Raw genomic sequence first — 23,571 nt, forward strand, 5'->3', positions numbered from 1 at the left:
CTGCACGCCATATAATAATAATTTCTGCACGCCAGGAATATATGCACCATATAATTCCATATAATTTCTGCACGCCAGGAATATATAAAAAAATTCTCAGAATCTTGTGCTAAAATATCTAAGGCATCATGCAAGCGAAGTGGGGGAAATACACCAATAAATATGGTATACGTGAAATTTCAAAATATCGTTATGATGTCAATAAAATATAACAAAGAATTATTAACAATTAATTTTTAATTAAAATTAACAAAAAAGTATTATAAAGTACTTAATTTTACAAAATTATAGGTTAGATTAATCGAAATTAATTACTTAACAAACCAAAATTTATATTTGAATTAAAGTTAAAACTTTGACACTCAATATTTTTCGCAAGGAAATATTGTTAAAACATATGACATCAAGCGGCCTGATTACGATGGCCTACAGCCGGAGCTTTTAAGAGATCTTTAAATCATCCTACACAATGAGTCAGAAAACTATTTTGACACAACAAACTTTCAGAGATTTTTAGCAAGAAAAATTTAAAATTTAACTTAACGTTTTTTTTACATATATTACCTTAGTGTTAAGCGATATCTCAAAAGCTAATTCAAAATAATATTAAAGAACTATTAAATTAAAAACTTAATGAAAACGTAATGGTTTAAAAAAAACACTGGAGTACACAAGCATATTAAAAAAAACTCTAAATTTATTCTAATAACTTGTTGAACCTCCTTTCCTTTGTATGATTTCATTGAATTTTCTAGGTGTAGATTTCGCAAGATTTTGACAGAAATTTGTTTCTATTTTTTCCCATTCTATCGTAAATTTTTCTCTGACTTCATTTCCTTTGGAAATTTTCAATTAATTAAATTTGTATTGGAAACGATCCAAAATTTGTTCAATACGATTGCGATTTTTAATCTGTATCAGGGTTTTAATTACATGCGGACAGTTATTAAGTCCACAATTTGCAAATATCAGCATTATCTTTGGGATCATTGTACTTGTAAAGTTTGTAAGGAGACAACATGTCCCTTTCTCCTGTACTCTATTTCAAGTTTTGTCTTAAAATATTCAAATACATAAATTTATCGAATTTGTCATGAATAAAATATAGATTTTAAACCCGTAAGCACTAATACAGCTCCAGTTCATCCTACTTCCACCTTATTTTATCGAAGGTGTAAGAATTTTCATTTGAAGATCAATATTCGGTTTCTGTCTTACTATCTGTTTCTTATCACCCTCAAAAGTATTGAATTTACTGTCGTCTACAAATATTACTAACAGGGCTTAATTTATAAAATTAGAAGTGCCGGAGACCGATGGAAGACTGTGAGGAACGCAAGAAAAAATAAATAAACAAAATATCTAAAAAATTAAAATAATTAAATAATTAATTAAATTTAAAGTAGGAGAAATGTAAACAGAAATCTAATAAATTATTAAATTAATTTTAAACAGTTAAATAAAAAAAATCCGACTTTGTCTTATTTGGGGCATCGGCTGGAATTACAATTCCACTTAGAAGCTAAGAAGCAGCTCAGCCGATCTCTGTCTGAATTTAAACCCTCATTATTCGTATAATATCCCAGGGTATGACCGGCACCACTCTTATTTTGCAGCACACCAAGGAAAAAATATAAGCGATTAAAACTCCACTAAGAAGAATCATGAGAATTCGAGACACAGTATTAAGATATGGAAGGAAATTTTAACCGAAAAGTGTAGCTTAGAAAATAAAGAGGTTAGAGTTCAAGACTTTCTGATCGCGATGACCTGTGGATATAATTCTAGCCGTCAAGGAGCAATTTTCGATGAATACTATTCGTTAACAACGTAAAAATAAACATAAGACTTCTCTATACAAGTGACAGCAGAGGTCCACCCCCCGTTTGGTTACATTATTCAGACAGTCTACAGGAGTTCTACAATAGGAAGTCACAAGCGTGGAACGTGCAAGACCAGAGTATCACTTTTAGTACTTTGAGGAACACAAAATTTGCCCGTTGTCAGAAATTCATTGCACATCCTGGAGAATAAGCCTTTGACATATGATTGGGGGCTTTTCTTTCCTTAAAAGTCTCAACCTGTGTTCAAGGTCTGAACGCAAAAGAAAGACAGGCCCGCATTCAGAAGTTAGAATTGATTTTGAAGGCATGTTTGCTATTAAAACAAAATTTGTCTACTAAAATTGTGTTTCACTTATATAGAAAAAAGTGCCAGAGCCCTTTTGTTTATTGCTCCGGCTAAATTATAATTTATCTCGAAAACTGAGAAGTACCGGAGCCGGACTCCGGTGGGCTCAGGCGCAATTTAAGCTCTGATTACTAAATTTAAAGATATTCAGTCTTTTTAATGCAGGTCTTGGTAAATTTTATTCATGAACTATGATTAGTTTTAGCTAGTAATCGTTTTCTTCCAGCTATTTGGCTATGAACGTTACATTTTCTTAAACCATTCCTAACGTTACTAGATTGTCTGAACATTCGGTTGACTCCTGAAGTCAATCTGAATGCCATGATTTTCGGAATTATAAACAATACTTCTTATAATCCACATTTTTTCGCTTTCGACAAAAGTACTTAGACACCTTGTTGACGGTTTATTTTCAATCAAATCTGTTATATCATAAACAGTGTATATTTTGACATTCGAGAGTTAAATTCGTTTTTTCTCAGATTTTTCATGGTTCCAATGAAAAATTATAAGTTTGCTTACATAAAAAGAACTCGAATGTTTCCAGCCCTTGTTTACAAAGTACCGTTTTAAAATTCAATCTGCTTTTTCAAGATTTAAAATCCTTCTTTCAAGTGTTTCAAGACAATATACAGGGAGTCCCACTCGAAAGAGGCCCGGGAAAAGTGTGATGAAAATCTTATAATAGAAGGAAATGAAACCAAATTTTTACATAACATGCCTTTATGTTGGAGATATGAAAGTACATTATAAGAGATGCTGTAAGTGACCTGCTCCCACCTGTATTCGCAGCTCAACACGGTGTTGTATTTTCGTGTATATTGCTCCCAGTTTATGCGTGGTAGCGTGATGAAACGTGGTTCCATTTGTCAGGATACGTGAACTAACGTTTATGGAGTAGTGACAAACAGCATGCAGCCATCGAGGAATCCTTTCATTTGGGTGTACTTTGTACATTTATACAGCGGCCAATTTTCGGGCCAATATTTTTGCATTATTGGTACCAGTGAAGTGTACCAGACAATTTTTCACGAATTTGTGAACCAATTTGATGATGAGGAGCTGACATTTGGCTTACCAGTAAGAAGGGGCAACATGCCACACGTCTGTAGCGAATATGAAAGTGGTGGAATCACTTTTCCTGACTTGATCTCCCTTGAGTTTTTCCAATTGGGTCGTCAATGCCTGCAAGCACAAACCACGCATATCGACGATTTGCGCCAGAACGACCGCCGTGAAACCAAGGAGTGACCCCCAATACTCTGGCAGCAACATACGCAAACATGCAGCACCATGTATAACTGTGTGTGCTGGAATGATTGCCACTTACCAGGTGGAGGCCACTTTCAGTACCTCTTCTAATGCACTTTCATTTTTCAAATATAAAGGTATATCATGTAAAAATTTGGTGTCGTTTTCTTTCATTATAAGCCTTTTATCACACATTTCCGCGAGCCTCTTTCGAGTGAGACATCCTGTATTTAAAATACCTCATTTATTTATTATTTTTATGTAAAGTTATTCACCATAATAAATTTAGTACGGTATTTAGACACCGAAAGCAACAAGAGGTACTTAGTTTTGGAATAATAGCTAAGTTTTAATCACTTAAATTTTTTGAAATTTTCCTGTGCCTCAGTACTTTTTTTTTTTTTTTTGGTCACTGTAGTTTCATATAATCTTGAACTACAGTGACCAAACAAAATAAGAAAATTTTTTAAGTATAAGGTATTTCCCCACCTTTTGGCGTGCCTTCGTGGTGTAGTGGTTCTGCACACTGGGCCGGTATTCCTCAGGTCCGTGGTTCGATTCCCGGCGAAGAAGATTTTTTCATCTTGCCTGCTTCCAAAAAATAACTAATGTCTCTCGCGCCCGAACTAAAAGGGTGGTGGAGGATGATTTCTCCCCAGGATTTGGCAACTGGGTCCCCTAAAATCCCAGCCGCCCTTTAAAAGGGGCAGTATATAAGGTATGTCTCCCACCTACTTGGCGTGCCTTCGTGGTGTAGTGGTTCTGCACGCTGGGCCGGTATTCCAGAGGTCCGTGGTTCGATTCCCGGCGAAGGCGATTGCTCATTTTTCATCTTTCCTGCTTCCAAAATACCTAATGTGTCTACAAAGTTTCCTTATAAAATCAAGGAAACTTTATGTTGAACACCCCTATGTTTAGGGCTCCAATTTAGTTTAATCATAACTTTGAAGAAAATAAAAGTTTTCCAGCAATTCGATATTTATGCTAGATTGTAGATAATTTTTAATACACTTTTGCAGTTGGCAAAATAGCATATACCGATTTTAATTAAATGTATAGGAATTTCATTTCATAAAACTTCGAAAACGAAGGTCAGAAGTATTTTTTAACTTCCTTGCATTGTAAAATCCTTCCATCCCCCCAGGAATTTCGATGACTTTAAAATGTAACTGAGAATACAGACGACAGGATTTTGAAATGCTTATTTTCATGGTTTCTAAAATTTTAAAAGACAGTTGAAGCACAAATGATAGGGTTTCAACTTAAACGAGTCAATTTTACATCAGTTTTCTTATTTTAGAGAAATCAGGCCTTTGCTTTGACGTTCTCAAGAAGGGCGTATTCTCTTCACTTTTGTGCCAGCATATATGTAATTTTAATTTCGATATATGTCTTGTATATTTTGGCACTCATGAAATGTGCATTGGCTTGAGACACGTATTTGAGAATGTCTGCATTTAAAGTTCCATTTTTATTTATTTATTTTTATAGTGTTTCATATAGAGTCCTTAGCAGGAAGAACAATGTATAGGTAACATAAAATATTCCGAGAAAGATATTTAACGTTACGTATAAGTAAATTAAGAACAACGATCAACTATATTTAAATAATTAAAATAAATTTAATTGCCTTAATAAACCATTTTGCTTTGTTATAAAGTCATGCATTGCTTACTGCATCGCTAATTGATTATATAAAGTATTTATTTGATATTTGCTTTGCTTATGCTTGAAAGTAAAACTTATTTTTATTTCTTGCAGTGTTATTTTGGTCTTGCTGTCCTTCAGATATCAGATTCTCAGCGAAGGGCAGTGGTTAATTATTCACATATTCCAACTAAACCATCGCCAACTCCGGTCACAGCGTCGCCAAGCCGGGCAACAACACTGCCTTCTCTAGAGACTTCCGTCAATTCCATTTCGAAGTCGCCTACAGTAGCTACCGTTCTCAGAGGTTCAAGCAGAGGTGAGTCGCAGATCAGGTTAGATAAAAGAAAGGAGTCCACTATTGCAGATTCGAGTTTGGCCAAAGGCGATTTTGCTGCAACAGACAGAGCGCCACAGAATATCGCCAACCGAACACAAAGCGTTGTTAATGGCAATTCCACGTCAGTTCGGGTCCAAGGTAAACCGCAAACTTAGTGGTGGTGGTGGGCCTGCTGCTTATTATCGTTATTTTATTAATAAGCAAAACATGTGCTTATTAACTGATTAGTGTTTTGAAATAATTAGCTTCACAAGTATAACTTCTTTTCAATCTACTTTTCCTCTGAGATATTTCTGAATAACGTCTCTCCTTAGTTATGCTGATGGATAAATGCATTCCAGCACATACAGCACAATTCCAACACAAGACAGAGAAATAAAATGAAACAATTAATCAGTATATGTAGCCTGTTTATTAAATAATGTAATTTATATACTTACATTTTAGAACAAGAATGCATGAGGTGCAGGGCTTAATCTCTAAAATTAAAAGAACCGGAGCCTTAAAAAAGAAAAAAAATAAATAATTAAAATAATTAATAATTAAAGTATATAAATATTTAAATTAAAGTTAAAATTCAATAAAATGTAAATAAAAATTCAATAAATTATTAAATTAACGATAAATAGTTAAATAATAAAATAAAAATATCAGTCCTTGTCTTATTTAATGCTACGGCGAGATTTACAGTTTCACTCAAAAATTAATAAATAGCTCATGTAGTCTCTGACGGTATTTCGGCCTGGAATACACTGTATAATGCAGTATCACGTGATGATAGAAACAGACAATTTGACATATAGACAGCAACGGATGACAGAAAAGACTCTTCTTTTCTCAACACACCAATGAAAAAAATCTGATGTGAGCACCACATGACCTCCTTGTACGGAATATTAAATTATACCCATTTTTTCTTGCATTTCATTTAAACATATTGGACTGAATTAAATCTACTTTGTCGATAGCACATAAACTACAATAGAAAAAAATGTACTCTTTAAAATTCACTATATTTGTTTACCATAGAGACACTCTGGCCCTAGGTTCACTTAACAGCGTTATATTTCATTAAATTTTTAACTCAGAACGCACAAAATTTATATCATCTTAAGAACTACCTAATCGTTGGCACATGTTCTATTCAAATACTATAATAAATCTAAAACGATGTATAAAAGAAATTAAGCAAAGAACAACAACAACAACAACAGAAAAGAAACAGTTTTTCACAGACGATTCAGTATTTCTCATTCAATTAATTCAGTTCTCCCTTGGCGACAAGGCAAAAATACATTAAAACTCAAGATGCCTGTATTGAAAATTATGAAGTAAATCTAAACATTTATTTACTCGAATAAATTCCGCAATGAATTAAGCATCATTTAATACGCAATAACAAAAGAAGGCGTTATCTTTGTTATTGCAAAGCTTACTTTCTTTAGATTGACAACAAATCTACTATTCTGCTGTTTCAAATGTAAACAAGCAATGGCCGCCATGGAAAGAATTATTAGGCTTAGTGGCACTAAAACAACTTTTAAATTGTTCATAATTATAAACATATTGCATGCAGATTCACTAAAGGCATAAAAACCTTAACCGGAAGATAAGTACAACATAATTCAATTATTTTTAAAGCAAAAAATACACAATTTACAAACATATAAGAATAAAGAAACTGAGGTCACAGAGCCGAGTAAGAGAGTCGATATATATATATATATATATATATTATATTTATATACTTTTGGTGCAGCCAGTTGCAACCAAAATACGAGGTGCACATCTATATGTTATAGCAGTCCTATATACAAAATTTCAACATTCTGAAGCTACTCGTTTTTGAGTTATGCGAGGTATATACGTACGTACGCCCCGAATTACGCATAGAAGCCACAAAAAATTCTCTCCAGAATTCATTTTAAACTAGTTTTACAATTTGTTTTGGGGGAAAAGTCCTTTAACCAGTCCTTACGTACACATGCCCCGCAAAAACATCGTTAAATTGCATTCGATAGCGGTGAAAATGGATATTTGCGTTGAAATATTATGCCTGAAACTTTTCGCGATTTCAATACTTCGTTTTTATTTCGTACAAGGAAGTAAAAAAGGTAAAACCGTTGAAGCATCGCAAATGAAAATAAAGAGAATACTAGAAACTCTATAACAGTATTGACGGAAATCTTAACGGAGAAGTGTAGCGTCGAAAACAAAGCTGTAGCAACATAAGAAACGTTAGGCTCTATATAAGTAACAATTTTCTTCCCCCATATTTACTTACATCGTCCCCCAAAGCCTGTCTTTCATTGGGGAGTTACTAACGCTGTACGTGCACGACCAAGGTTTTACTTTCGAGGTCGAAAGCTTTACCCGTTTTAATAAATTTATTGCACTTCCTGAAGAATAATCCTTAGATATGTAGGTAGAGAGCTTTTCTTTTCTTAAAAGTCTTAACCTGAGTCAAAGGGTTTGTTTTTCAGGAAAAGATAGGCATGCGTTCAGAAGCTAGAATCAATTTTTAAGGCTTATTTGTTATATAAATTTAAACTTTTCCACTGAAATTGTGGTTCATTATGTAAGGATTATGTTAATTTTATCAGCAGTTAAATTTTAAGTGAATGTTCCTTTCCTGTTAAGTTCTTAACTTCAACTTACTACTTCCGGCCAGAACGTAGTTTTAGAATCACGTCTAAATACATAATGAGGAAGAGCGGTATTTAACCGCGAAGTTTTTTGGTCTTAGCGAGAGAGAATCAGAGTTTCTGATTTACGCGCGTCTGCCTTTTGGCCACTCTCTCTCTCAAAGCTGTTATTACGCTCGGCCGTACTCAGGCCCTTGATAAGCTTCGTAGTCAAATAGAGTTAAGGGGCCAACTAAGAATCTTGATAGCTTCGGCTATATTTCGTTAGTTAATCTTAGTTTTAGTTTATTGTTTAATCTCTTAAGTTCAAGCCCAAGTGTCGGCTTTTATTGTTCAGTCCAAGACGGAGTTTTGTTAAATCTTATTGGAATAATAAAGGGTTAGTTACCCTTCCATCTTGTTTCTTGTCACACGAACTTAAGCGATTATTCGCTAACATTGTTGTTAAGATTCGTCACTTTCTACGGTAACTGAGAAGTACACTAGTGAAAATCTTACAATTTACATAAAAGCTCTCCGAATTACAACTTTTTCAAAAACTGAGAAGTACCGGAAGAATAATATTTCTTAGAACCAAATATTATTAAACTGCGCTGGAGCCTGACTCTAGTGGGCTCCAGCGCAGTTCAAGCTCTGATAAAGTGAATATTAGCATTTTTAAAAGTACAACATTTTCCTACAGAAAGCATAACGTTGCTTAAATTGATAAAACCCACATTCATGTTTTTAACACAACTCAGAGTGAAATAAATGAAATTTTTCAAATTTTTCATAAAGAAGTCCTTGAAACATCATTTTTTTCTTTTTAATTAGAATATGCACGAATGTGTGTTATTTTCTTGAGGAGGGGGGAGAATCTTAAAATTTCTTAAACACATTATTAGAACCATACTAAATTACAAATCTGAAATTACCTCTTTTTATTTAAGGCTTTTTTTATGATATCTTATGTATATATATAAATAGATGGATATTCTTTATGACTCAAAATTCCTACAATGATATTTTTAATGAATTCTTAAATTATCTACTTCTATTCCAATTTTAATCAAGAGTATACTAGTTAAGGAAATCCGATCTCTCTCTTCCTATCATTAACCTCTGTAACTGATTTTAACGTTTCTTCTATTCTGCACAGCAAACGTTCATGCGTTAGAGAATGAACTCAAGTCTTTCGACATGAAACGTAGGCACATTACATTGTTCGAAAGATCACGAGTATCACGTAAATATTAAAACCCACTTTCCGCAGGGTAAACACGTTTTTCTTGAGAGCGGGAAACAACGATTTTACATATTTTTGTTTCACAGTGACGCCGAATATATATGCATACCAATCGACTTTCCTGAATGAGTCTGTAGTACGAAAAATAAGCAGCAGCCACAACTCCTACTAATGATGCTTTTTCACTTGATTTCGTGACGAAAATAATGAGGAAGTAAAACTTTTGCAGGAAACAGGAGTTTGAAAATATGTAATCAATAGCTGAAAAAGGCTTAAATAATTATAATTCACGTAATAAAAGAGAAATATTACCCTTTTAGGAAGAGTATTATTCATTTTCTAGCAATTCTTATGTTATCGTGCTGAATGCAAATTACATCTTGTCTCCTTCATTTAACCTTTAACGGATATGAAGAGAGATATGCGCATAACTTTTTTGGTCAGGTCTCGCTGATTCATAAATTAAATTAGACATTTTGTTACATAATCAAAATTATAATTTTTTACATGTTCAGCCAGTTATTTGAAGAAGTTGACAGTAATTGAAAATAATTGCACTTGGTATTTTCACCGAATATTGTGAAGGCATTTTGTTACAGATGACATTTTCCCGGTAAATAAAAAAATATCATTAAATAAAATGTGATATCATAGTGCTCAGAAATCCATTTATACGCGTTAACAGATAATAATAAGTTCAAAAACAAAATAACAAGTTCAGAAAATTCATAAACAATTATTTTATTTTTATTTAAGTTTTCCATCGGTATTGAAAGAAGGCTAAAGTGATTTACTTGATATTTAAAAGTACGAATGCTAAAAACCTTATATTTATATACTGCTGTAAAATCGTTATGACTTATAGTGTAACCGATTAGTAATGCATGTCTAATTCAAAGTTTGGTTTTGTTGGTATACATCGAAACGTATATGAAAAATATGAAATTATCCCTGGCTTAGCAATAGATAATCCTCGTTTTAGCAATCATATTTTATTATTAAAAGAAAAAATTATGGGTAGTAGATATGTAATATTCGGCGTTAGAAACATCTTTTAATATTTATAATAATGCCACAATTATTTTAATTTATATCAGTTAAATAGATTATTAAAAATGGTGATATTAATTATTAGCCCAAAGGGGCGGTAGCCCAGAAGGGCTATTAGTCTCAAAACGGCATTGTCTTATTTCACTTTTTAAATTGCTACCACCAAATATTATCTTCATGTATTATATTAAAAAAATAAACAATGAAGAATCTGCATGAATCTATGTACGTTCTCGCATTGTGAATAAACGACGGCACCTAGAGCCATCATATTTTGACTAATGTAAACCTCCCCCCGAACATGGGCACCTGGATGCTCGAATTTTGAATTTCTGATTTGTTTTCTTATCGATTTCACATTTGTAAAATTTTAACAAATTTTTCATTAACAAACTCAAAGATTTCAAAGCAAGCAGTGGCAACACTGGGCAGAAAAATCTCTTTTATTTATTTTATTAATCACTTTTAATAGAGGTAACACATAAAAGGTTAAAAAAATGGCCCTTTGGGCGTAATCTAAAATATGAAAGTTTTTATATTTTATAATTTTTAATTGAAAAATGTTTTAAGAAATATGCTGATTACTTTTAAATCGGGCCCACCAGCGGCCGAGCGGTAAAGTCGCTGAACACTGGTAGTTCGGTCCGAGGTTCGAATCCCGCGAACGGGCCGGCTGCATGGGCGTTTTCGTGGTTTTCCCCATGTGTAACGTGTATACGAGCCAGTTTCCATTAGAAAGTCCTCCACGAAGTCATCCCTCCCCTTAGGCAGGTGTCCGCCGATAACATCGCGGCGAAAACATCGCGGACGAAAACGTCGCGGAGAAAACAACGCAAGGCGAAACGTCGTGCTACAAAACATCGTGGGAGAAAACATCGCAAAGAGAAAACATCGCAGTTCTAAAACATCGTGGTACAAAACATCGTCGTGGAAAATAAAGCGGTTCAAAAACTTCGCAGTTTGAAAACATCGTCGTCGAAAATATCGTGGTAAAAAATAAAGTATCTACAAATGATCGCATGACGATAACATCGCAGACATTCTTTTTTCGGGTTTTAATAATTGGAAATGGATATTCCCATAATGATTTGTGAGCGCAAGATGTAAAGAAAGATAATTTTTACTTTCACATTTTTAAAATAACTAATAAATTTTTGCTGAAAAAGTAAGAAGGAAATTTAAGCATAAATAATTAAATGCAACTTATAGCTTATACTTTTCATGAAAAATTACCAGAAAAAGCATTACAAAAATTATTTATTAATGGCCTTTGTTAGTTAACTATGTCGGTTTAAAATTCCATTAAGTGCTATAAGTTGCATTAATTTTCTATGCTTAAGTTTCCTTCTTATTTTCTCAGCAAAAATTTATTAGTTAATAAAAAATATTAAAGTAAAAATTATCCTTCTTTCCATCTTGCGCTCACAAATCATTATAGGAATATCCATTTACAGTTATTAAAGAATGTCTCCGAAAAGCATGTCTGAAAAAAGCATATCTGCGATGTTATCGTCATGCGATGATTTGTAGATACTTTATTTTTTACCACGATATTTTCGACGACGATGTTTTTAAACTGCGAAGTTTTTGAACCGCTTTATTTTCGACGACGATGTTTTGTACCACGATGTTTTAAGACTGCGATGTTTTCTCGTTGCTACATTTTCTCCCACGATGTTTTGTAGCACGACGTTTTCGCCTTGCGTTGTTTTCTCCGCGACGTTTTCGTCCGCGATGTTTTTGCCGCGATGTTTTCGGCTGTAACCCCTTAGGCAGATAGCGCTCGAGGCTTTGCCATAATCACACACACATACTTTTAAATCGTCCAGTATGTTAATTCGTTACAGAATTGTTATTCGGAAGATGAATCAAACATCTTATCTTTTGCTGAATGGCAACAATGCGGGATCTAGTTAAGTGTGGTAAATATCATCTTAGGTTTAGTGCAATGTTAGGACTTTAGAAGGTTAAGAAATGATATAGTCATGGCAGTATTATGCAACTTACCATAGTGATTGAAAAATTTTGAAAAGACTTCTTTAAGGACATTTCTAGTTAAAAAATGTATAACCTTTAAAGCCAAATGCAAATCTTTAATGAAACTAAATCTTGTCATACTTTCTACAGTTGTATTAGTTTCAGAATTTTTCTCGAAGTTTTCATCCTTTCTTTTGAAGACATTTCAAGAGAATTTAAGCTGCTCAATTTAAGATTCATCGGGCATTTCTTCATAATTTGAAATCCACGTGTCTTTTCTCTTCAAATCTTTGAAGAAATATAAGACGATGATGCTATCATTTCGTAAAGCGGAGAAGATGATGTATCAATCATACATGAAATTATCCCCGAAGAAATTAAAGCTCTATAACGTGTAAAATGTATTGGCCACTATACTTCATACTTTAACTTATTCTTTACTTTTGGTAAAGCAATTACAACACCACTTTAAAATCTAAAAAGAAGCAGAAATACACAGTTTTTTTTAAAGCTACATTTTTTATGTTCTTTGGTATTAGAAATATGTTAAGCTCAGTCTTCAGGTGAATATATTTTGCGGACATTGCCATTACATGAAACATAATGTGTTTAATTTATATTACACGCGCCTCGCACATAAGTAGCTTTCATGGTGTTGCTTTTCAGCATAGTATACGTTCAAAAGAGATTAGAAATACGTGAAGTAGAACTTGAAATTAGACAAAACAGCAACCTTGTGTTTGGCACAGATTTTAATCAAAATTTCTATTGATTTTGGGTCAGTTAGATACAGGTCTTCTTCGTCAGAATACCAACTTCTGAAAATGAAAGAATCCAGCAACCTGAAATGACTCTCCAGAAAACAAAATGAAGGAGGCAAAATGAACGAAACTAAAATAACTTTCTCGGAAATGCCAGTTGGTAGGTAACAATCAAAAAAGAAGAGAAGCCAGCTAAAGTAAAATTTAAAATTAAGCAAAATAGTAACCTTGTGTTTGGCAGAGCTTTTAATCAAAACTCTATCGATTTCGAAGGTGAAACATTCTTCTTCATCAGGAAAATCGACAGAGTTTTGATTAAAATCTACGCCAAATACGAAGTTGCTGTTTTGCCTAATTTTAAAGAATGTAAGCTATTTTACAACTTAACTTTCAAATATATATAAAAAAAAAATTCTGCAGCTTTTAACAAACTGAGTGATTTAAAATCAATAATTGCATTTCTTAATACTTGAAATCTTCTCTTTATTTTTTGCAACATATCTTATAAACATATGAATTAAAACACATTATTTTAGCTACTAAAATATATTTTAACGTCATATTACGTTTCTTGCACAGAATCATCTTTTATTATTTTGATTATTCAAAATAACTAGGGAGTTGTTAAGTAATCAAGACTCTTCTCTCAAAAAAAAAAAAAAATATGCTATAACATATCCGTATGTACGATACTGAGTTAAAAAAATCCTCGATTTAAAGTTATCCAAAATTAACAATAAATTTTTGGAATAACTAGGATATCACTGGATCGGATTTTGATTATAATTCGATCGAAAGAACAATTTTTTATTTTTAACATCTTGACATAACACCAGACGTAAAAAAAAAGCATTGCAGCTTTCAAATTTGTCAAATTTCAATCTCGGATTGGAATTTATTAAAAAAAAAAAAACTCTCTATATCGGAAGAAACTATCCGCTTTCATGAAAGGTTCGTCTCTAAATTGCTGATCAAATTATATGATATCTCTTAAAATAAAAATTATGTATTTGAATATGGTAAAGTCACGAGGGCTGTTTGCCCTAAAAGAGGGATGGCTTGGTGGAAGATATTCTGAGGGAATACTGGATCGTATTTACGTTTCACATGGGGAAAATCACGAAAACCACTCATGCAGCTAACCTGTTCGTGTGGAATCGAACCCAGACGGAACTATTAGTACTCAGCGAGGTCACTGAGTGGTCATTTGGAGGACAGTCACAATTCAAATTTAACAATATACTATTAAGATAATTTGTGATCTGATTCGCGTGATGCTGAAACAGACAGATATGTAGTATAACGAATAATCTGTTTTTTCTGTATTAATTTGTTTTTTACTTTAATAGTTTTAAGATTTTGTTCATGTATATAATATTTAAGACGCCAAAATGTTCCTTTCTCATTTGCTATTACTCTTCCCAGGAAGATACCAAATAAGAAAATTCGTACTTTAACATTGTTATGTTTTGACATTTTTCATGTTTTGTAATATAGTAACATTTTGTTTTTACCCCCACAAAGCCATATTTTAGAATTAAATGAATTCCAGGGTCTGTTCTCCTATCTACCTTAAAATAATGGCTTACTAACATTAAATTTATTTTCGTTTCCCAGACCATCCTCATAATGCTTATTTTATTAAATATTTGGATGTATTTTATTGCAATAGTTAAAGTTCATACGATATAATTAACACCGTAACTCAAACTTTTACACTAAAATGTGATTGAAAAGGTCATTTAAATCTAATTTTATCTGAGATTTTTGCAGACCGCTTTCATTAAAAATTTTGAAAGCTTTCTGAGTTTTACAACAGCAAAAATTATAGTACCATATGTGAAAACATAGATACAGAATTAATTAAAACTGGCAAAAAACTATTATTAAATTTTAAAAATATACAGATAAGCACAATTATTCTGTTTTAACTTTAAGAAAAGATTAAAATCCGGAACAAGGGTTATGTTTGGAAGAAAGTCAAAGTCAGAACACATATATATAATAATACCTATAGTACATATAGTACATATAGGAGATATAGTAGATACAGTAGTACATATATATACGAGCATAATGTTCAGCTTTCGCCGAGGCATGTGGCTCAATACTGAATAATTTCTTACATATAGTACATATGAGGTATGACACAATAAAAACGAGACTGTGTAACTTGAAAACAGAGTGAAGTTGATAGCAACTGTTTTGGTGACGTCATGCCACACACCTCTTCTATCCATGCGGCCAGTTTCGACTTAACCGACCACACCAGTGGGCTGTACTGCGTCATTGAGTGAACACGTGCAACTGCATTCTGTGGGGAAAATGTCTAACCTAAAAACCGAACAGCGAATCAACATCAAGTTTCTTGTGAAACTTAGGAAATCAGCCACGGAGGAAATATATCAAATGTTAGCCGAGGCTTATGGAGATGAAACTTTGTCTCATGCACGTGTGTTTGAATGGCATAAGCAATTTTCAGGGGGGAAGGAATTGTGTGGAAGATGATGAACGTATCATTATTGAATGGGTTCCCAGTGGTCAGACTGTTAATCAATACTTTTTTTTTACTACATTAAGTACTAAAAAGACTTTATGAAATAAATTAGGAAAAAAAGACCACAGTTATAGAGTGATGGATGGCTGTTGCACCAAGACAATGCACCCGCTCACACGGCCCTATCTATCAACCAGTTTCTAACCAGCAAAAACATTACTGTGCTGGAGCATCCTCCTTAGTCACCTGATTTGGCTCCATGCGACTTTTTTATTTCTTAAGTTAAATCTTACTTAAAGGGAACCCGTTTTACCTCAGCTGAAGAGGTTCAGGCAAAAACAGAGAATTTCCTGAAGGGCCTTCCAAAAGCCTCGTTCGAGAACTGTTGCAAGCAATGGCAACGACTTCGAATGCAGAAGTGTGCGAATGCTAAAGGGAAGTACTTTAAAGGTGATAATATAACGGAGAACTGATTCTGTAAGTACAATGATTTATTGGACCAGTCTCGGTTTTTTTTTTTTTTTTTTTTTTTGTTTTTTGTTTTTTGTTTTGTTACACCTTGTATAGTAGGCGGCGCTTAATACGATCACGTTTGCCATCTACTATTTTGATAACATTAAGTAATGATAAAAAGTATCCTTCAAAATCCTAATGAAGTTCAACGAATTTAATATAAATATAACTACAAACATAAAAATGGATATTTTCGAAGCATTTAATTACAAATATAGAAATGCTGTTTATGAACTCATCTTTAATGCAAAAGTTCGCTTATGAGCTGTTCATTGGTTTTCAGAAATCATTTGACCGATGCTGTATCCCTGATCCTAATACTCGAAGGGCATCTCACATTGGAAGAAAGAATGAGAATGTAAAATTTAAAATTAGGCAAAAAAGCAATCTTAGTATGGTGTAAATATTTTCAGCGAAATTCTGCAGACATTCTTTTGCTACTGAAGAAGAGATACCTTTGTCTGATCGTCCTCAGAATCACTAGAGTTACTTAAAATAAAAGTTAAACTATAAAGCTGTTTTTTTGCCTGATTTTAAATGATTGATTGGAATTGGAATCGATTTCACACTATTTGCCCATTTATTCTCTTATTCGGCGACATTTCTCTGTCACTTGAAAATTTTATAACCTATTTTGAAAGTATCTGGCGACCTTACTTCAGTTTAAAAGTTTATATTACAATATTTGGATCATATTAACCAAATTATTGTTGATCATAATAAGTGATGTATTTTCTGTGTTTTCGTATACAATTCGATAACAACATGCGAATTTTTAACAACATTAACCCATGATCAGATTAAACAGATATATACTGCGTAAAAAAAAGTGCGGGGACAGCTCTATATCTCCCTTTTTACCGAGCCGATTGACGACATTCAAATTTCGATTTTCATGTCTCGAAAGCGCGACGTAGTATATATATTGGATTTATATATAGCATTATTCTAACATAGGTATTTTGACACAAAATCAACTTTTCCAGAAATAACATATCCATTTTTTTTCCATACTTCGATTCTACGACTCAAATTATGCCTAGATATTCAATTTTGTAATTTCTGGTGAGAAATTTATGGAGGAATTTAGAAATTTATCTTGGCGAATTTTTTCCGTCTTTCGCCAAGAATAATTCACTTGGTGGAATTCTTAATTTATAGTTACCTATTTACCTTCCTTATTTTTCATTGATACACGAGAGTAAAAATTCTGATGTGTAAACCATATGACTTCCTTGTACGGAATAATAAATTATACGCATTTTTTCTTGCATTTCATTTAAACTTATTGGATTGAATTACATCTACTTCACCGACAGCACATAAACCACAATAGAATAAATGCATTCTTTAAAATTCACTATATTTGTTTACTAAAGCGACACTCTGGCGCTAGGTTCACTTAACAGCACTATATTTCGTTCATATTATAACTCAGAATGCACAAAATCTATATTATTTAAAGAATTATCTAATCGTTGCCACATGTTCTATTCAAATACTATAATAAATCTAAAACGATGTATAAAACAAATTAAGCAAATAAAACAAAAAAAGAAACAATTTTTCACAGACGATTCAGATTTCTCATTCAATTAATTCAGTTATTACTTCGCGACAAGGCAAAAGTACATAACACTCAAAATATCTATATTATAAATTGCGAAGTAAATCTTAAACACCTATTTCCTCGAAAAAATTCCAGAGAGGATTAAGCATCATTTAATTCGCAATAGTAAATGAAGGCGCTAACTTTGTTGTTGCGAAGCTTAGTCTCTCTAGATTGGCAACAATTCTACTATTCTGCTGTTTCAAATGTAAACAAATTTGTCCGCCGTGTTATTTAAAGGTTAGGCTTAAACGCACCTAAACAGCTTTTAAATTGTTGATAATTCTCAAATATTGCTTGCAGATTTCCTAAAGCATAAAAACCTTAACCGGAAGATAAGAACAACATAATTCAATCATTTTTAGAGCAAAAAATGCACAATTTACAAACCTATAAGAGTAATGTAGCTGAGCTCACTGAGTTGGGTAACAGAGTGGATATACTATATATACATATATTTATATACTTTTAATCCGGCCGATTGCAACCAAAATACGAGTTGCATATCTACATGTTATAGCAGTCCTACATACAAAATTTCAATGTTCTCAGGTTACTCGTTTTTGAGTTACGCGAGATACCACGAAAAATCTCTTCAGAATATATTTTAATGCATGTTTTATAATTATTTTTGATGGAAAAAGTCTTTTATTCTGCTCTTAGATACAGATGCCACACAAAAACAGCGTTAAATTGCATTCGAGAGCGGTCAAAATGGATATTTTCGTTGAAATATGATTCCTGAAACTTTTCGCGATTACAATACTTCCTTTTTACTTCGTATAAGGAAGTAAAACAGGTCCATCGGGCATTCTTTCAAATAATTTTAACAATGTGCGTAAACTTCATTTTCGTTATTGTCGCTTTTATTAAATACGGCAAATGTCAAAACGCGCCAAAATGTAAATTCACTTCGGAAATTTAAATAAAAAACTTTAATTTTTGCAGATAGATGATTTTAAAAATATTATAGGTTATAATTCAAAATATTTTTCGAAAATTTATAAAAAATATTCAAAAATACAAATTTTTAAAATAAATAATAAAAAATGTGCGAATTTATTTGGATTAAGCCTAAATTTAGAATTCTGGAAGAAGGAATCAATTAAGTTTGATAACAAAAAGAGATATTAATAAATATGCATCAAATTTAATTAACATTGAGGAGCTAAAAGTTTGAGAGCTAATTTTTAAAAAACGACTCGTTCGTTTTTTACAAAATTTGGCAGGTTGGCATAATTTGAGTCGTAGAATCGAACTATGGAAAAAACGTGGCATATCAGTTAAAAAAAATCCGATTTTGTGTCAAAATATCTATATTTAAACAATTCTATATATAAAGCTAATACGTATCCTAAGTCGCGATTTCGAGACATGAAAAACGCAAGTTGAATTTCGTCAACCAGCCCTGTAGAATGGAAGATATAGAACTGTCCCCTCCCCCCTTTTTTTTTTTTGCGTAGTGTACGTTTTGCCAGGAATGCACTTTTCTTCCATTTAAAAATTGACAAAAATATTTTGCATACATTTTTTTTCATATATTATTAACGGCAATAGACGTTTACTAAAAAAGGCAAAACTGCATTTTTGTCAGAAACTTAAGAAACCTCAGAAATTCAATGCCACAGTTTTGCTTTACTGCAAGACGTCAGAGCCAGGCTGAAATGTTACATGTTAGTGATTTTAACCACTCGGCCCCTGCATAATATTTTTTTCAATAGAAATAGTTATATTTGCTATATGTAATCTGAAGTAAAATGTATTTTACTTGTACCATTCAGTAAGAATATTTAATATTACGAGAGCTATGTTTCTAGAAAACTTAGCTCTCGTAAAAATTAGCTTCAAAATTTAAAACGTAATATTAATTTTAAAATGATATATTATATATTTATCGCATTCTATGTCTATAATAATTACACCTCATTGTTTTTTGCACTTACGATTTAATCAAAATAATAGCTGTATTAAGAATATCGGAAAAATATCTGTAATAAACGGTATTCTTATTACAAGATGAAATGAGGATGATGGTAATCAATAAATATTTTTAAGCAGTGACTTACATAAGCTTTAAATGCATGTCACATAACTAAAACTTATAGCTTTATTAAACTTGTAGCTACCTATTCGAGAAAATTATTTAAAGTGGTTAGTCCAGTCGTTAAAAAGACTAATGAAACAAAGATATGAAATAGTGAAATTGATATAATAGTATAAGTTCTAAAACATTATGTAAAAGTAGCATGCAAAATTTAGCAACTTTAATTTCAAGCATAGAAAAGCATCCTCTAGCCAAATATAGTTTCTTCCTCTTTAAGTATGTGTTTTACGATTTTGTGGAAAAAATATGATTTAATTATTGCTGTTTAATATAACATACGGAATCCTAAATTTGGAGCATTATAAAGAATACAACATTCGAATGCCATTGCTGCATTTATTATATGTATGTTTTAACTTTTTAGGTAAAATATTTGGCGTTTATCACTCTTTAATACTAAAGTTTCAATCCAGAAACATCGGAGATACTTCAGATAGGAAAACCTAAGCATTTTGATTTTAACAGTTTCACTTAACTATACTAGACAGTTAATTGCTTTAAAAATATTATAAATTTTAAGCCTTTCCCACTAAAATCTTCATTTAAATCAGCTTGAATAATAACAGTATTTAAAATTTAGGAGATTTTACATTTCTCTCTCAACATTTATCTCTCAGCTCAGAAAAATGTCAGGAAAGAAACTGAGCGAAATATTTTAATAAGATATTCAATTGTAAAACTGAGTTTAAAAGTAATGAATCATTATACAGGAAATTACACAGCAGTGGTCTGAAATATAAGTTACCATAAACGAGTTTAAAGGTTGAAATATCTGTGCAACTGATACATGTATTTGATGATACCTATTAGTATTATCAAATTATATCATTAAAATTTAAGTTACCATTTAACTTCTGCTACACAGGGAATTTTTTCCTATCCAGAAGATGGCCGATGTGGGTTCTACTCAGAAGGACTATCATTACCTTCCCTAATAGAAAAATCATTCTTTCTCTCTTTCAAGAGTTGTCACCTGCTGCCACTGTTTCTCCATATGCTCCTCCAAGAGCCAGACAAGATGACGTTGCAGAGAACGTTGGACAGAAAGCCGCTATTTTGAGTGGGGATGAATCCTCTAAAGAAGGGACGAATGAGGAGGTTATTTACGCCAGAAGAGTATCCAGTCCAACTACAGAGAACAGACCGACTGGTCCAGACGAGAAAGAGGACAAAGACAAGAGACCCGGACGTCGAAATCCTCCGGACTCAGGAATTGAACCTCGATTGGATATTGCTCCTACTCAAGTTTTTGATTCAAAGAGTACAAGATCTCGAAGACCCCTCGACGAAGAAGGTGATAAACCAACAAGAGATGAGAGTAAGTCTACCAGCTGTTCTTAGTTTTTACGTATAACTTTATGTAAGGGACACAGCTCTGTTCAATATAATTGTGATGTATATATAAAAATGTGTTTCGAAATTAAATCCTCATAAATTATGGATGAAAGAAAAAGTACACTTAACTACACTGGACTCTGTTTTTCATGATTTAAAAATGTGAAGTTTGGTGATGAAATCGAATTTTTTCTTTTGTCTGCATTCTCATTAAAAAAGACTATTTTCTGCTTTTTTTAGCGGTTTATAATTTGTATGCTTGGTTTCAATACTATATTCTTTGCTTATTTTAGAACACAGTTCTTTGTTTAGTTAACAACTCAAAGACCTAGGCCTATACCATTCGAGTACTGTTAAAAATAACGATATCAACTTATATTCTGGGATTAGAAGAAAAAATAAATGTTTAATTTAACCTTGAAAATTGTTGTATATTGTTATACATTGTGTAACCTGGAATATCGTTATCGATTTTTCGAAATCTCGCCCGCTTGTATACGAAGAAATGGAAAATAGTTAACATTTTGTGATCAACAATTTGGTTGATATGATCACAATATATAGAATACAGTTTTTTGACTGAAGTAAAGTTGCCAAATAATGTTAAAATAAGTTATAAAAATTGGTAAATGACAGTGATATGTCATTATGTAAGGGATTAAATCATCAAACAACTTGGTTTCGAATCGAAGAAGCCATTTAAAATTAAACAAAAGAAACAGTCTTAGTAGATTTTGAATAACTCTATTTATTTTGAGGGCGGCCAGACCCAGACCACTGTTCTTTTTCAGAACACAGAAGTAATTCCGTGAAAACAGCTACTAAAGTTGCCCTATTTCTTGCGGGGAGGACTGATTTTTAACTTAAATATAGAAAATAGAAATAGAGAATAGAGAATTAAGAGAAAATAAGAGAATATTGGCATATTCTCTTATTTTCTTTGGATGAAAAATACGCTCCAAGTATTAACTTCAGAATGGATCAAATAATTTCTAGAAATAGTATGAAGAGTTCTAAAATTAACATTAGCATTAAGATATTGGGAACACTTATAAGGTATTTCTCCCGCCTTCTTAGCATGCCTTCGTAGCGTTGTGGTCAGCACGCTGGGCGCGTATTCCAGAGGTCCGTGGTTCGATTCCGGGCGAAGGCGTTGCTCATTTTTCATCTCTCCTGCTTCGAAATAAGCTAATGTCTCTACACACTTCATAAGCATATTTCTGCTTTTTCTAGTCAAAATGCTGATAAAGTACTCATTGATATATTTCTGGTTGCATTTAGTTATTGTACAATTTTGTCAAAACTTAGTGTTAACAGACAGCAAAAATGCTAATTTCAGTGGTGAAGTTTATAATAACGTACATCAAGTAAAACGAAACTGCTGGTTCGAGATTATGTCCATGTTACATAATCACTATAAGTTTTCTCATCATATCAAATACCAAACCAGCCAACCGTTTTCATCACAAGGTAAAGGAGCTCGTATCACGATTACTAGCATTTTGCGGGTTTAGACTCTAGGCCACAGATATCTTATAATTATTTGGGGTTTTAATTATGATGTATTTACAAATGAACTACGAAATTTATTTATAAAGATTGTTGTTTATGCATAATGTATATATTATTAATATTATTTTATATTACCTATTTAAATATTAATTTATAATACTTTAATTATACTATATTAATTATTATAGAAATTAAATATACCCTATATTAATTATTCATATTTTTACAAAGAGTTATGAAAAAAATATTTAGAAAACTTGAAAGACATTCGCACTCTAACTCTGCTGAACTGCTTTTCGAATCTCTGTAAAAGTACCTCAAACATGCGGAAGGGTAAATTTCGACTGCTTAGTGCACGATCTTGCTTTGGTTGGCAACTCTGTTTTCTTGTTAAATATCTCTACTTGATCTTTTTCTTCAGAATGTAAGGGGAAACTTGCTCCAGATCTGCAATTAGATCGGGCTACAAAAATGCTCCTTAGCATCTACATCCACCCAAAATAAGAGAAAAAGAAAAATTTTTGAACATTACCCAAAGACTTACAGAAATATTCAAGAGAATAATGCTAAATCTAAATTAGGAAAGCATAATGATCCTATGAGTCTGATATGCCTGTGAATCATGGCGCTCTGACAAGCAAACATATTTTGCATCAATTATTGCAGTTTTAGTGAAGAGATTTCTAGACAAAAGGACGAAGGATTTTAAGTAATGTAGTAATGCATTACTTAAAAACCAGTTTGTTTAAAATCTTTCTGAATACGCTGTCATCTTGTGCACGTTAAAGGTTTTAGAAACTTAAGCTAAAAGACAACAATCAGGCCGGAAATGAGTGATTTTAATATCATCGGTTTTTCTGACAGGTTCAGTTATTGAAACATGATAAAACGTTTTAGCCATTGCACAGGTATAAT

General features: G+C 32.4%; 1 protein-coding gene across 5 annotated transcripts in view; it reads left to right on the forward strand.

The window, feature by feature from the left end:
* Positions 1 to 23,571, forward strand: part of LOC118193584 (uncharacterized) — a 54,535-nt gene that overhangs the window by 21,509 nt on the left and 9,455 nt on the right. Inside the window, exons 2-3 of one of the 5 annotated variants that reach the window (XM_085823085.1) lie at positions 5,203 to 5,566; positions 20,675 to 21,127. In XM_085823085.1, the coding sequence (XP_085679211.1) occupies positions 5,203 to 5,566; positions 20,675 to 21,127 (817 nt within the window). The remainder of the gene's footprint in view (positions 1 to 5,202; positions 5,567 to 20,674; positions 21,128 to 23,571) is intronic. The other 4 variants (XM_085823087.1, XM_085823086.1, XM_085823088.1 and 1 more) reach the window with 4 other exon arrangements.

The sequence above is a fragment of the Stegodyphus dumicola genome, chromosome 1, assembly GCF_044657685.1.
Source record: "Stegodyphus dumicola isolate Sdum_Otavi_A_Nest chromosome 1, ASM4465768v1".
Classification (NCBI taxonomy): domain Eukaryota; kingdom Metazoa; phylum Arthropoda; class Arachnida; order Araneae; family Eresidae; genus Stegodyphus; species Stegodyphus dumicola.